Here is a 14,670-nt window from a genome sequence, read left to right on the forward strand (position 1 = left end):
GGTTCTTCTCTTTATCGTCATCGCTAAGCCACATTTCTCTCTCTTTCTCCTTCCCATTTCTCTTTTCTACTCCGTCTTCTGTCTCAATTTTTCTCGGGCACTTACAAAACCCCACCCTCCCCTTCCCTTTTGCCATCTGAGACCTGCACACACAGAGACACACACACACATCTGTCTGAGGCAGGGGAAATCAATAGTGACTTAAATGTTTTATCATGGTGTGTCAGTGTAGTTAAGGCCTCAGTTAACAGGGTGCAGCAGAGAATGATGCTCTAAAGGGATTTACCGCTGCTGTTTTTACAGCACATGCGTGTGCAAGATTTATTTCCCTACCTGGTGGATACAAGGTGTGTGAGAATTTAGTGGCAAAGTAGTTTTTAGAATTAATTCTTACGTAATTGTATCCTTTTGTGCTCGTGTTGAGAGAGGAGCTGAGTGAGGCCAAAATGTAGGTAGACAGTAGATTAAGACACGGGGCTGATTGAGATGGATGGTGGAGGTCTTCAGCTACACACAGACACACACACACTAATGAAATGAGAAATAGCCCCACACACGTTGGGGACAGAGCGCTAAATAGAGGGGAGGCACAGCCATCTATCTGTCTCTGTCAGGCTTTCTTACTTGCTTGTCGCCATCGGGATGACTAGAGATGGAAATGCACTGCAATTTCACTTTCTTTCACACACACACACACCACACACACACACACACACACACACACTGCATTCAAAAAGCCCTGTGGAGCAGTAACTAAGTTGGAATAGGAGCATGTTGTGTGAATGGAAGTTGTATTTCAGTGTTGGTTCCTCAGATTTTATGATGCCAGGCCTTCAGATCAAGGCCACAGCTTCAGTTAAAACCTACCGAGCCAAAGCGTTGTCCCACTGTGCTCACAAATGCTCTAAAACACACAAACACAGAGCAAACAGATGTGCAGTACATACCAGTTAATATCTGGAGTCCTTGCTCTTATATTATTAGCAGAGATGAACAAAACATTCAGGTAGCAAAATTCTCAATTTTAGACAACATTCATGCTGCTTGAGTTTACAAGGACAGGGTTGCAGAAGGCAGATCAAATGTAAATAGCTGTTGCTAATTAACCTTATTTCTAAAGGTAACTTGACAAAACAATCAAAATGAAACTTTTGGCTTTTATCTGGTTTGTGAGCTCTCTCCAAAAACACAGTGTATATGTAAAAATATTAAAATGTCTCGGATGGATGTTTAATCCACATTTCATTCTGTATATGCTGCTCATCCTATTTTCAGGATCCAACTATGAAACCATAATTAAGTTTCCATTTAGAAGTGTTACTGCTGTCTCAGCTAGCTTAATGTGAGTACAGACTTCAATTCAATCTTAATTTGCAATTGTTAAGAGCTACACTTTTTTAGATCCCCCTACATATTCAAAAGGATTCTAATTTGATGAGCAGATTCAGATGCTGTCAAACCCAAACGCTTACACATACACAGGTTTTTATTTACTAGTCCATCTAACAGCTGCATTCATACAATTTAGCAAATTTAGGATCAAATCTGTGTTTCGTATACATGTTTTAAAGCAGCATAAATACATTACTCTCCCACTGGGTGCCACATTGATGAAAACGTACTGCTTCACCGAGGAGAAGCAAGCTCCATTTATGTATTTCCCAGCCCAGGAAACCCTTACATTTTAGGTCGTAACCCAAATTGAACTGTAAGCTTGTTTCTGTAAGACTACATGACATGTTTGCTAAGCCTGTATCCCAGAGTGACATCAATTTTTGTATTTTGGCTCCGAGACTGAAAAGGTTGAAAACCCCTGAGCCAGCTTAAATCAGTGACACACACAAATAGCATAAAGGCCTTAAATTCAAGGATTTTCACTTGTGCTACTTGCTGGTTGAGGGGCTGTTTATCTCTTTGTGTGTCAAATTTAGCCCCAGAGAGTTGTCTTCCCTTTCCTCAGCACTGTGAAATCATCCTGTTCTCCTTTTTACCTCCATTAAATCTCTGCACCTCCACCACCCTCTCTTACCTCCCCTCTCCACCTCCCTATCACCCTGTTTAGATGGCCACAGCCGCATAAAGATAGATTAACATGCCTTTTTTATAGCATTGGGGAATTAAACATCTTTTTAAATGTGTTTTTCTATAAATCAGCCACACTAAATGAATATTCATTGTACAGATAGAAAGGATAACAGAGAGGAGACAGGAGAGACAAATGGTATTGAGGAAAAGGAGAATCTTTTTTTAAAGTAAAACTCTTCTTCCATCTTTGTTTACTTGGGACAAGAGAGGAGAGCCCCTTGGCAGAGTTTTTTGCTTGACTGAGCGACAGAGGGCTTTATTGAAGCTGTTAAAAGAAAGAGACAGCATTGTTTGAGGGACAACCCCGTCCAGTCCGGTCCAGCCCAGAGTCTACTGACACTTTATAAGCTAGCAGGCTAATCAAGGCTAAATGGCTTTTTACAAGCTCAGAACTAATAAGAGGAGAGGGTAAAGCAGTTTATAGGGCATGGAGTGGCGAGTCAGGCTCGGAGTCCCAACTAGGTCTTTATAGACATGGGGCGGTGATGGGGTTACAGGGAGGAGCTAGAGCAGGTCCACTTCTCCCAGAGACCTTATCGAGGAAGCAAATCTACAGCTACATCTGTGGTGGCAGAATGGTTCAGTGTCAGGAGCAGCTGTCCTTCAAACAGAGGACTTTATGTCCCGATGAAAACAGTCAGCATGCTTAAATGTTCTTGAGCAAGACAAGTCCTGACCAGCCTCAGTCATGCTGCTCTGTAGCTGATCCTGACATCTGATATGTATCTCTATTAGAATCCTTACAATATCTCCCCATTTCATCATAATACCTGACAAATTGTGCATTCCACTATTGTGGGTGGTCCCAAAGGAAAGACTCCAACCAAGCGGACTATATAAAAATCAAATTATTGTTTTGACGATTATTTTTGCATTTTAAATGCCTGAACGTTCCCAGAGCCCTGTGTGATATCTTATTGCTTGATTTGTCAGACCAGCCTGCAAACACAAGAACTCTCTGCTAAGCTTTGCAGTGTGTTTGAAGACGTCTGGTGAAGGCCACATAAACCTGAAATGTTTAATTTTAATTTAGTCTTCAATTAAGTTTAAATGTTCAATTTATTTTAATGAGCTTGTTTGATGATAGGGAATAAGACCTGAATCTACTCAAACTGCATACAGTAAAAATGGATGCACAGAAAGCCGGCTCTTGATGGGAAATTGAGAAAGTCCATCCTCATTTTCTTTTCCCTGCAGCCACTGTGTTTGAGGATGCAGCAAATGAAGCCATATCCTAGGCCACACACACACACACACACACACACACACACACACACACACACACACACACACAAGCACACACACACAAGCACAGCCACTTATCGTTCTCTTTTGCTCGCACCCTCCCTTCCCTCTCTCCACTTGTCCTTCCCCATCCAGATCAATACCATAGATCAGCTAGCTATCAGGCTGCAAAATGACCACATCACCATAAACACACACACACCCGCTTCCCTTTTAACACACACACACACACACACTGCTACTGCATCTCGCCAGAGAACGAGTGGATGGCTATAATAAACACTGGCTGGCTCGTGCGGCCTCGTCTCGCTGCGCCAAATCATCAGCAGCAGCAGCGTTGTGGTCTGTGCGTCGGCTGTATTGATTTAGTTATGGCCGCTTCATATGCTGTTGGACAGTGTTAAATGCACATTTTCTGTTATCATGCTACACATTAATCAAGGGCTGCTTAGAGGCAGGGAGATGGGGAGGACAGTGGAGAGAATGAAGGAGGGATGAAATAAGGACAAGAGGATAGAAGGGTAAATTGTGATGGAGAAACAAGAGAGGAGATGAAAGGTGAACATGAGATGTTAGAAAAAGAGGACAAGACACTTTACCTGAAGTCAAAGCAGGTGGAATCAAGGGATGAAAGGGAGGGTGGAGTCAGAGTAAAGGATGGGTGGAATAAGCCACCAATAATCAGATGGCTGTGAAGGAAACCTGTGGAGAATAGAATTGATATTATATGTCAGGACTGATAGTATTAAGGTCAACTACCAAAAAGTCGTAAACAGAAAATTGCTTGGTTGTTGGGTTCAACACACAGAAGAAGAGATTTCACCAATTCCTTGATGTTTTCATGTCAGTTTAGACAAAGAACTTTTCAAAAAAAACACCAGAAATCATTTGCAATGAAGTTTTCTCGACACTGTTTTCTGATTTATCTGACATTACTGACTTATCGTCAGTGGTTTCTGGTGTGGAATTTTACACACTGTCTCATGTCCGTCAAAATATGTCCTCCAACGTCAAAACTAACATGTCTCCTTCTGTCTGTTCCTGTTCCTTTTCTCCAGGGTAACAGAGGAGGAGTCCACGGCTACCACCATGGAGGCTCTGAAGGCTCGAATCAGAGAGCTGGAGAGGCAGATACTCAGAGGAGATCGATACAAGTGTCTCATCTGCATGGTGAGTATCACACTCATGTTCTCTGAGTCTCTGCACATGAAGTGTTAATGGCAGCATTGTGGTCGTCGTCAGAGGGCGCTTAATTAAGAATTTGTAAAACTTCATGCAGTAGAAGTGTGGCCATGGTTTAGAAGATTGACAAGTGGTGATAGAGTTCCACAAACCCTGAGGATGTTGGTCTTTGCTTTGTTTGAGCTTCAGCTTCAATCTAGCAAATTTCTAACCAGTTACACACAGACACTGTGTGTCCTAGGTACATGTTTCCTTATTTTCATTGACCTGCAAACATCGCCGCAACAGAAGAGGTCTCTGAACACATACCAACACATTTGTAGTAATGTTAATATCTGTAATGATGCTTTTGACAATCTTAAAGCCAGATATAAACTCCACTGTTGGTTCCTGTACACATCCTGGAAACACCACAACTCAAATGTCCGACTTGGGAATTGTCCATTTTTTCAACTGATGTATACATTTGGTTTCCAATTGAGGATAACTGCCTTGAGATAACGTTTTGACCTTTCTGCATTAGTCTTACTCTCTGAGCCCAGAATATGTCATTGGGGAGGAGGGGCAAGGTCAGCCTGGTCCTCAGATTTTTTTTTTGAAAGATCCTCACTCCTTTCACAGATCCAGCCCCTGAGCAGGACCTCAGTCGGTGTATATAATGTGTCACAGATAGACAGCATATTAAAAATGTCAGGCGTATTGTGGTGTGTGCTGGATGTCCCTTGAAGTTTGCATGTAGGAACTGTATGCATCTCATTCCCTTCAGTTTATGGGAGTCTGAGTAGCTTTCTAAGCGTGTGAGTGGCGGTGTTGTGTTCTGGTGGTTTTTGCTCTTGCATGGCTTTGCAACTGAATGTGTGCTGTTGGATAAGAGCCTCCAGTGCTTATATAATTTTGTTTTACCATCACATTTTAAACCAGCAGTTCATATGAGAAATGCTGAACAACCCAAAAAACTGACAGGATATATTCAGATACATAATATATGTATTCATGACGAGGCAGTACGTTTGATTAAACCGAGTTCAAAAGACCTTAGTGTGGCACAGTAAAATGCAGGAATGGTTCTGAGCTTTACAGCGTATGGAGGTGATTGATTGGACTCCCAGATCAATAATATAAGTCACATGTTCATCCCTGACAATATGAGACAGAATGAAAGACATTGTCAATATTCACGTTCTTCAGATGCTTAAGATTCGACTTCATCTCCACCACCCATCAGTGTTTGTGTTCCCCACTTTGTGTCAAGCACCCATCCTGTCATCCCTCAAGCTAGTGGACACTGCAGTGTCGGCATCCTGTGTGTGTGTGCGTGTATGTGTGTGTTTGAGAAAAGCGTGTAATTACCGACGCCTGCGCTTCCTAAAGGTCGCTAGGTGCCCGAGGTGACACGGAGGGCAAGGCACAGCGATCGATCACTCACTACCCCATGGACACTCGGCTCTTCTCCGCTCATCTGTCACTGTCCCTCATCTCGAGCACACACACTCTTTTTCAGGCATACAGAGAAACACAAATATGTGTACAATGCTCTTACACACACACAGACGCCTTACATCTAATCTGTCTCTGTCTGTCTTTAACTTGTCACTGTGGTCCCTCCTTGTCACTGTGTGTCTGATGTGAAAGTCATCAGTTTTCTCTAACTAGTTGGCAATCAGGAGCATTTTAGAGGAGCTGGAGATTTCCACTGCAGCCTCCAGAGTTATGACTCACTTACTGAAACAGTGCATGGATCAAAGCTTCCAGTGCTCAGGTAGTTGTGTGTAAGTAGAAAACAAGTGCTCTCCGGCTGCAGCCAAGTTGGCTCAAGTTGGCCTTTATCTTCTCCTGGTCCCTCTGTGAGCTCAGTGCTGTGGTTTGTCCTTGTCAGTGGATTTCTACCTCCATCTACTGGTCATTGTAGCAATTCAACCTTGATTTGTTCATATTTCTGGAAGTGATAGTTCTGCAAGTGCTTTAATCATAAAGTAAGAGCACTACTTTAAAAAAGTAATTATTAATATTATTAGTTTTTAATGGTAACGCAAAAGACAAAGTTTTTCCAGACCAGAAAAAAGTCTCTTGTTGCTGCTTCCATGTTAGTGTTGTGATGTAAGAATGATACTTGGTTGTATTATATATCTGTAAAGTAACCAAGGAGCTAAATTGATTACGAGTAGCTCTTTAAAACAGGCCAGAAATCAAAACCAGACATTCTCAAGAGTAAATATTCAGCATCATAAATGCTCAACACACACAGCTTAGCACATTGTTGTATTAGCAACGTTAATGGAAGTTAGTGGGTAATGAAATCTAGAGCTGCAGAGTAAAGGACTCTACATGTCTGGTGTTGTGTTTAAAGAAAGTAAGTTTAAAAGTCGATAGCCTGAACACATAATCAGCAGTCGTGTTTGTCATTATTTGACAAAACAGAGTCAGTGTGAACAGAGATGGAGATTTCTCAAGCGTTTCCTCATAGCAGTGTGTTCATTGGCTGTCCAAGCTGTACGCGCTCTCTTGTGTATGCGTGGGTATGTGTGTTTGGCAGTGCGCGTGTTTGTTGCACTGTGGTGTTGGTGTGTGCGCGATCAGTACTAGCCCGCCTCTATGATTAGCTGCCACCTTTCGCCCCCTCTCCTCCTCCCCCACCCCCACCCCTCCCTTCCGCAGAGGAAGCCTGCTATCCAGTCAGGCGCGGAGATCAAGAGCCTAGGGGCGTGGCCAGGGCCCCGGCCACTGGCCAATGAGGTCGGAGAGAGGCAGCCTAAGTCCCTCCCCCTCGGCCTGTACTGCCTGTACAGGGGCCTTGTGATTGGTGGCTACGGCAGCGGCATAAAGAGGCTCCTCCCACAGCCCCTACGGAGGGTAAGGCACTCCCTCCCTCCTCCGCTCCTCTTCCTCCCCCCTCCCTTCCTCCCTCATCGCTCCGTTCTTTTCGAGAGGAAAAGAAAAGAGTGTCCATCAGATTGGGTTCATCCATGGCTTTGTCCCTCATCCTCTCCTCCCTCTGCCTGCTTCCCTCCGTCTCTGCTCGTTGCCTGCCCAATATCGTGTCTGTGCGCGTTTGTGTGTGTGTGCAGGTTGCCGGTTCAGTTGCCCCCCAAGCTGCCTTGCTCAGTGGTTCTGTGGCTGTTGGCTGTGTCGTTCCATGGTTAGTGGTCTGATGCTGTCGGTCAGGGAATGTAAAGTGTTGTTTTGGTTGTTTTGATACGTGTCTGTTCTTTTGATTTCGGTGTCATTTCATCTTTCTATCTTTCTGTCTTTCTCTCTCTGTGTGTGTTTGTAGGACTCCTACACGATGCCGCTCACCTCCATCCAGTGCTGGCACGTCCATTGTGAAGAATGCTGGCTCAGGACTCTGGTACGCATAAACTCACACACTTGTCCACGCGCACACACTGCTCCATGCTCCCGGGCAGCTCCTCATGACGTGCAGTTATTGCAGCCTCGTTTCATAGTCGGTGCGTTTCTCTCTGTGGCCGTGCCCTGTAGGGAGGAACTAAAATGGAATATTCCCCAAATGACCTGTTCTCCCTCAGCACACACACACGCAGACACACAGAATCAAGGCAATGCAAATACTTCCAGTTCTCAGTGGGGGAAAAGATTAGATGGAATGGTCCCCAAAAGGCTTGTTAAAATGTTGGAATAAAGTGGTTAACTCTAACTTTCAATGAGTTCTGCCTCTGGTCTTCACACACACACACACACACACACACACACACACACACAGTGGGTTTGTTGGTTATTAGTTAGTCTAATATATTCAGTAGTGTGTAATTAGCTGGTGCTAATATGGTAAATGGAGCGCAGTGTTTCTGCTGCTGGGAGGATCAACAGTCTCCATATTGGCTCTTTGGTTTCTCTGTTATCTCCTCTTTTCTCCTTTATTGTTGTCTTTATTTTACTCTCTCACCTCACTGGCTTCATTCTTTCCTCTTCTATGACCTTTTCTCTCTCAAGCCTCCTCCTTCTCTCCTCAGGAGTTTTTTATGTTAAACACCATCATTTGTCAGTTGTGACACACATCAACAGTTACTAACAAGCAGTTCCCCACCATTAGCTCCCTTTGATATTATACATGCAATTGTAAAAACACTCAGCATAATTACAGAACCAGTCACACAGAGAGGGGCAGAAGTTAATGACCTAAGGATTGTGAAAATCCATGTGCCTCCTTCATGAAGTGCTCAGATGCACATTTGTGCATTATTCAACTTGTGAATTTTTGTCTCATTGAGCGTTTTCTAGATTAAAGGTACCCTGCTGGGTTTTTGATCACTAGTAGCACTACAGAGGCAGTAAAGAAGCGTAGAAATGCGGCAACAAAGGCAGTGAAGCAAACTGCAAGCATGTAAACATGGATATAAACAATAAGGGGATTCAAATATTTAAAAAATATTGTCATAAGTTTGTTTTTTTAGACACATTGAATGTAAACATAACTCTTGTTTGTTTACAAGAAGTCTTAAAGATCTTTAAACTCCAATATAAGATCAATACTGAATCATGAGGAACTTCATGTAGGTACAAGCAGCATGTTTTATGTTTAACTTGTAGGGATTTATTTTTTTCTTTCATTCATTGTTTAAGAGACTATAAGACAACGTTCTTGAATGAGGCCCATTGTTTCCGTCTGCCATTTAGCCTACCTCTGTGCTGTGTATGTGCACACGCACGCATGCTGCCCTCACTGGTCTAATGTATGGAGCATTAAACTCGTAGCCTGGAGACAGCTATAAAAATGGGAGGGCCTAGCTGATCAAAGTAAATGCCTGGGAATCTAGTTAACGTCAGCCCAGCCCCTCACAGCTTTAATGAGCGAGGCAGCTGGAGCGCAGCGTGACGGGCACACACCCACACACACTTACCGCCCACACCAAACAGGAGTACACAGCATTCACAGGCAGGCAAACAAACAGGAGGAAGGCTCCCTCACACGGTTTAAGACATGTACATATATAGTTGTTTTGTATCATGGAGCGTCACAGGTTTTTATGGAATGTCATGTTTTACAAATGAGTTTTTGCAGGAATATAGGAGTAGACCTCATGGTTTTCGGTCGGACTGATATCAAAAGCAGACTGATCATCAGTTCCTGCTAACATACATGCATTAATTGTAAGATGCAAGGGACAATTACATTATTTGGGTGAATTGTTTATAGAAAGTTAGATGACATTTTAACATCAGGGAACCCTGACTGAATGGCATGTTGACATGTTTTACACAGAAACAGGGTGGGTTATGCACCTCAGCACCTACTATTGTGTTAATGTTTCATTTTTAAAAAGAAATTGGGGTTGATTTGTAAAATGAAAAAAGTCATTTTCTTAAAAAACAGTGTAAAAACTCATGTACCGTATCAGCATTGGTTTTGATCTCAACCAATGCCCAGCGCTACTGAAGAAACCCAAGCGTATCCATTTTAAAACCACCCCAGACTTTTCTACACATCCTCCCTCTTTCAAATACTTTATTTTGCCTTTTTTCATCTCCAAACTTTCCTTCTTCCTCTTCATTTTCTCTTGAAACTGTTTTGACTCGTCTGGAGCCACAAATCCTTTTAGCAGGAGGGTGTGAGATCTGTCAGAGTCCTGCACCACGTCAGTGGTTTTGAGTGTGTGTGTTCGACCTACAGGCTACCTCAGTCTTTGCGCCCACTCCAAAGAGTTTATTCAGTGACTTGCAGGAAAAGGAGCCTATTAATCTTTGGGGTCAGAAGAACCTGTACGCTTGTATTGGCCTGTATGGAGCAGTGCAGGTCCTCTAGTTATGAGATCTCTGCATTCTGTTGGACCTGTGTAAGATGTCTCACACACACTGTTTTACACACCTTCTACACACATCACAGTGGACTGATAAACTTCTTCACATGCCAAAGACATACTTTAGTGATGGGTGATGGTCATTTTTTCCCCCAAACATGTCTTGCAGGTCACTTTTCAGGGGGTTATAATATGTAGAATGACAATAAATCATAAGAAGGGGAGCAAAACGTCGTGGAAACTTCTTTTTATGGTACTTATAAGCAATGCTTCCACTATAGATGTAAGCTAATATCACATAAAATAATTAATTGATGCCGCTTCCTCTCCTAGTTAACTCCAGATGTTCCACTTTACTTATTTAGATAATCTGTTGTGACTTTTAGATTTATTCATACATCTGTGACCAATGCAGAAACAGCACAGTGAAAACTGTTGGCAGGAACATGCCTGCAGCCGGCGGTTACCACCCAATACAAGAATGGTGGAGGACAGCAGTGTAGACCACCCAATCCGAATGTTGTTACACTGTCAGCCCTGTGCTGCATATTATCACCTGCTGCTTTACTGCAGATGGCACACTATCAAAGCAGTGCAGAGGAAGAGAGAGGAAGAAGGCTGAAGGGAGGCTGTGTGAGGCAAGTTTACATTTACAGAGGGAGGAGGACGGAGTTACAAGACAAAGTTTGGCTCACCTTATCAGTACCAGATCTGTGCCGGCTGCCCGATCCACTCTCTGCATACACATACACCTACATATGCAATTAGTAATACAAAAAGTATTCCTCAACCACTCGCACATGTGTAGAACAGATCCGTTTTCTGGTACGGATCAAATTCTAATCCACCTGTCAAGCACTGGTAAAGACACATGCAGCCACACATGGAGTCTATCCCAGAAATGTTCAGGAACATTCCCTGCATGGGGTCATGTGTGAATGGGAGCAGTACGATATTCAGGGAAATCTTTACCGCCAACTTCCCACCTCAAGGTGTAGTAACATTTCAGGGAAAATGCCAGCAAGCTGTGTTTTGAATGAAAACAGTCAAATTGTAGGGAAAAGCACATGTTGGGTACGTCCATCTGATGAATGACGCTTTCACATGGAACAAATGAACCAATCACAAGACTCCACTAATGACGTATCTGAATGTCACAAAAAAAAACATTACTTGCCTCGCGAACTTGTTTGAATATTTAATCCATTGCAAAAACAGCTCATCTGTCAACATTCAACACAACATTCATGAAGATAACAAAAGACGACGTCTGCCATTTACAGATGCAAAACAGACAAAAGCAAAAGATTCTCATATTTGAGAAGCTGGAACGAACAAATGTATTGTTGTTTAGTTTGATAAATTAACATAAAACCTAACCTTTGACCTTATTCTAACCTTAACTAATTTTCCAAGCAACAAAGCTAACCTCTGTTTCTCCATCCATCACAGGGGAACAAGAAGCTGTGCCCGCAGTGCAACACCATCACCTCACCTGGAGACCTGAGGCGTGTCTACTTGTAAAGAGCACACACACACACCCTCCCCACTCGCCTCTTCGTCCTGCCAGACCATTTCTCCTCTCATCTTGGATTTCATCGCCCTCCCTGTTGATCATCAGTTGTTTCCCCTCTCTCGTGGTCCGGGACGGCAGCTCCAGACCCTCCAAGAGCGTACAGAGACAAGACGGCTGTCTTTCAGACTCCACTGGCTCTTTGAGGAGGTTAAAACTGGATGAAACTGAATGACTGAGCAGCACTCACTGACTCTCTGCCTAGCTGCCCGGCCACCCACGAAAAAAAATGAAAACACGGAGACCGGCTATCCCACTGGTCGACAGGCTTGTTTTCCTCTGCCTCACTGACATGACTCCCTGTATATGTAACACGGGGTGTCCGTGGAGACCCCCAACACCCAGCTAAGCCCTGCTGAGACCTAGCAGCTTCATGCAGCTGGAGCTGAAAGGAACTTCTTAATACAGAATATAAAGACTACTTTTTTCTCCTCTAGCTCTTCTTTGACATTTCAGTGGTGCTGGACAACGGGCTCTACCCTGAAGACTGGACAGAAAGCTTCTTCTTGTTTTGTTGTTTTCCTTCCCTATTCCAGAGAGAAAACTCTTATCTTAATGCCCCTGTTGCTTATGAGAATTAAAAAAGGGCCTGTCCACTAAAACTGAGCTTTCAACCAAACTGAGAATAACCTCACAACCTTGAAAAGGAGTTTGATACTCCTCCTCCTCCTCCTCCTCCTCCTCCTCTTCCTCCACCACCTCTTCTTCCTCTCGCCAGCCCTTCCCTCCCCGTCTTCCCTCTTTTGTGGTGTTCTAGTGAAGTAAACCAAAATTTCTCCCCTTCCAAGATGCAGTGCAAGCACATGTAATATAGTTCTATGTATGTTTACAATGTTGGGTGTAAATGACATAGAGTTCACACACACATACATGTACACACACATGCACACACATCATCAGCAGACACACACAGAAGTATATAATATCAAAGTCCTGTTTTTAGTTGGAAGGGTTTGGGAATGATGTTTGGGGAAAAAATGGCTGAACTTAAATAAGCCTTCTGTATTTTTAAAAAAAGATCATTCGAAGATCCGTTGAAGTTTTATTTGACTGTACAGGAATAAAAAATTTAAGTAATAATAAAGTACACAAGACTAGATGGTCAAGATTTAGGTGGTGTAATTTTTCTGCAGAGTACCCTGAAAAAAAAGCAAGGAAAGTTCTTATTTTAGTTTTCTCTAATGGTGAGATTCCTACACTGCAAACAAGCAGAACGATGGAAGTGCTGTTTAGTTGCAACAATGTCCAACTGAGCCTCTTCTTTTAACCTCCATATCTGCTTCCTCTCATTCAGAGTAACATCACGCTCAGATCATAGTCTAGAAACGTTTTGTTTTACCCCTACATGTCTCAAAAGAAAGCTTTTTTCCATTGTTCCATCATTATGCTAATGCTGCAAAAAGGTCCCAATGTGGCAACCCCCGAAGGGCAGGTTTCTTCTAATGGATAAGGGAAATCTCTGGAAAGGAAGGATGGCCAAGGCTGAAATGGCAACCTCCAAAACCCGCAGCATTTCCCCCCCTTCCCTTTACGGCAGAAGCAGCAGCAGCAACCAAGGTGGTGGTGTGCTTTGTGTTTGTAAAACTATGTATTCTGTGACGTCTGTATTGTTGTAAGAAATGCTGAAAAAAAAGAAAAAATAAAACTTCTCAAATAGCATGCGTGGTCTTGTTCACACAACCTGGGAGGTATAATCAGACAGAGAAGTTGACTGACAGAAAAGTTCCTCTCTACTGATGAACCTTTATTTTCTCTTTATAAGCTCTATACCATTTGACTTTAGCTCATTTAGTTGTGATGCAGTTGTACAGGATCCTGGAAGGTGAAATACTGGACAGGAAATAAGGATATAATGCTCTGCTGTTGCATTCACATTGTGACTTCTTTCCTTTGATTCCAACCGGTCCCAAACATGCCAAGTTGCACAAGAGAGGTCTGTGTCACCACATTCAAGTATTTGAATTATATTGTTGCAAGAATACTGTCGTAATTTTAGGAGAATAACATCATATTTTTCGAGTAAACCAGCAGGTGTGACTGGGGAATCTTATGGCCCTGTCTTGTAAACAATTTAAATATCGTTTTCATTTTGGGGTTATATGTACTCACATTCTAGGGCACATTTTCCAGATAAAGTTGAATCAAAAATACCACAAACTTAGTCCAGCAGTTATTTTAACACAAGAACACAGGTAGTTATCTGGTTGTATAATGAAACTGGCATCTATTGCCTACTGTGTGCACTGAACTTAATGGAAAATGGTGGCAGCATACTTACACATTGCACAAAGGGTGAGACGTGTGTGTCAGGGTCGCTGTTGTTCCCTTACGAGGTTAATCCTGCTAAGGGGGAAACGGACAATTTTGGTGCTAAAACCTCATAAAATGAGAATACGAAAATAAGTGTAATACATGAATTACACAATACAACATTCTTTTTGTAGTTATGTGTCCAAGAAGTAAGCCTTTGGAGATATTTGTTCTTACTACTGCTCAGGCACTCAGACTTCTAGAAGATGCTGCCTGTGAAATAACCACATGTATATGTGTTAGATCATTGTCAGAGTCAGTCATTAACACAAGTGTTGTCAGATGCTAATAAAGTTTTATTGAAGGGAGGAAACCACAGCGGGAGATGAGTCTTGTTTAATACCCAACTGTTTTGGATGGCAAGGCGGCATGCTGGTTACACTGACCCCAAAACCACAATGTCTCACATCACATTCCTGCCACGTCAGGACAGAAACACGGTCCACACGTACGCAAACGCAAGTGACAACACAAGGTCCATCTGGCATGAACGCGTGTCCCTACTGAGCATACTCAACGTGG

At 42.9% G+C, this 14,670-nt stretch overlaps 1 protein-coding gene across 2 annotated transcripts in view; it reads left to right on the forward strand.

Moving 5' to 3' along the window:
* rnf220a (ring finger protein 220a) overlaps positions 1–13,497 on the forward strand; it is a 154,944-nt gene extending 141,447 nt beyond the window's left edge. For both annotated transcript variants that reach the window (XM_073491140.1, XM_073491139.1), the window contains exons 11-13: positions 4,389–4,500; positions 7,784–7,858; positions 11,718–13,497. In XM_073491140.1, coding sequence (XP_073347241.1) covers positions 4,389–4,500; positions 7,784–7,858; positions 11,718–11,789 — 259 coding nt within the window. In that variant the 3' untranslated portion in view covers positions 11,790–13,497. The remainder of the gene's footprint in view (positions 1–4,388; positions 4,501–7,783; positions 7,859–11,717) is intronic.
* The last annotated feature ends 1,173 nt before the right edge of the window (positions 13,498–14,670 follow it).

This window comes from Pagrus major, chromosome 21, assembly GCF_040436345.1.
Source record: "Pagrus major chromosome 21, Pma_NU_1.0".
NCBI classification, from domain to species: domain Eukaryota; kingdom Metazoa; phylum Chordata; class Actinopteri; order Spariformes; family Sparidae; genus Pagrus; species Pagrus major.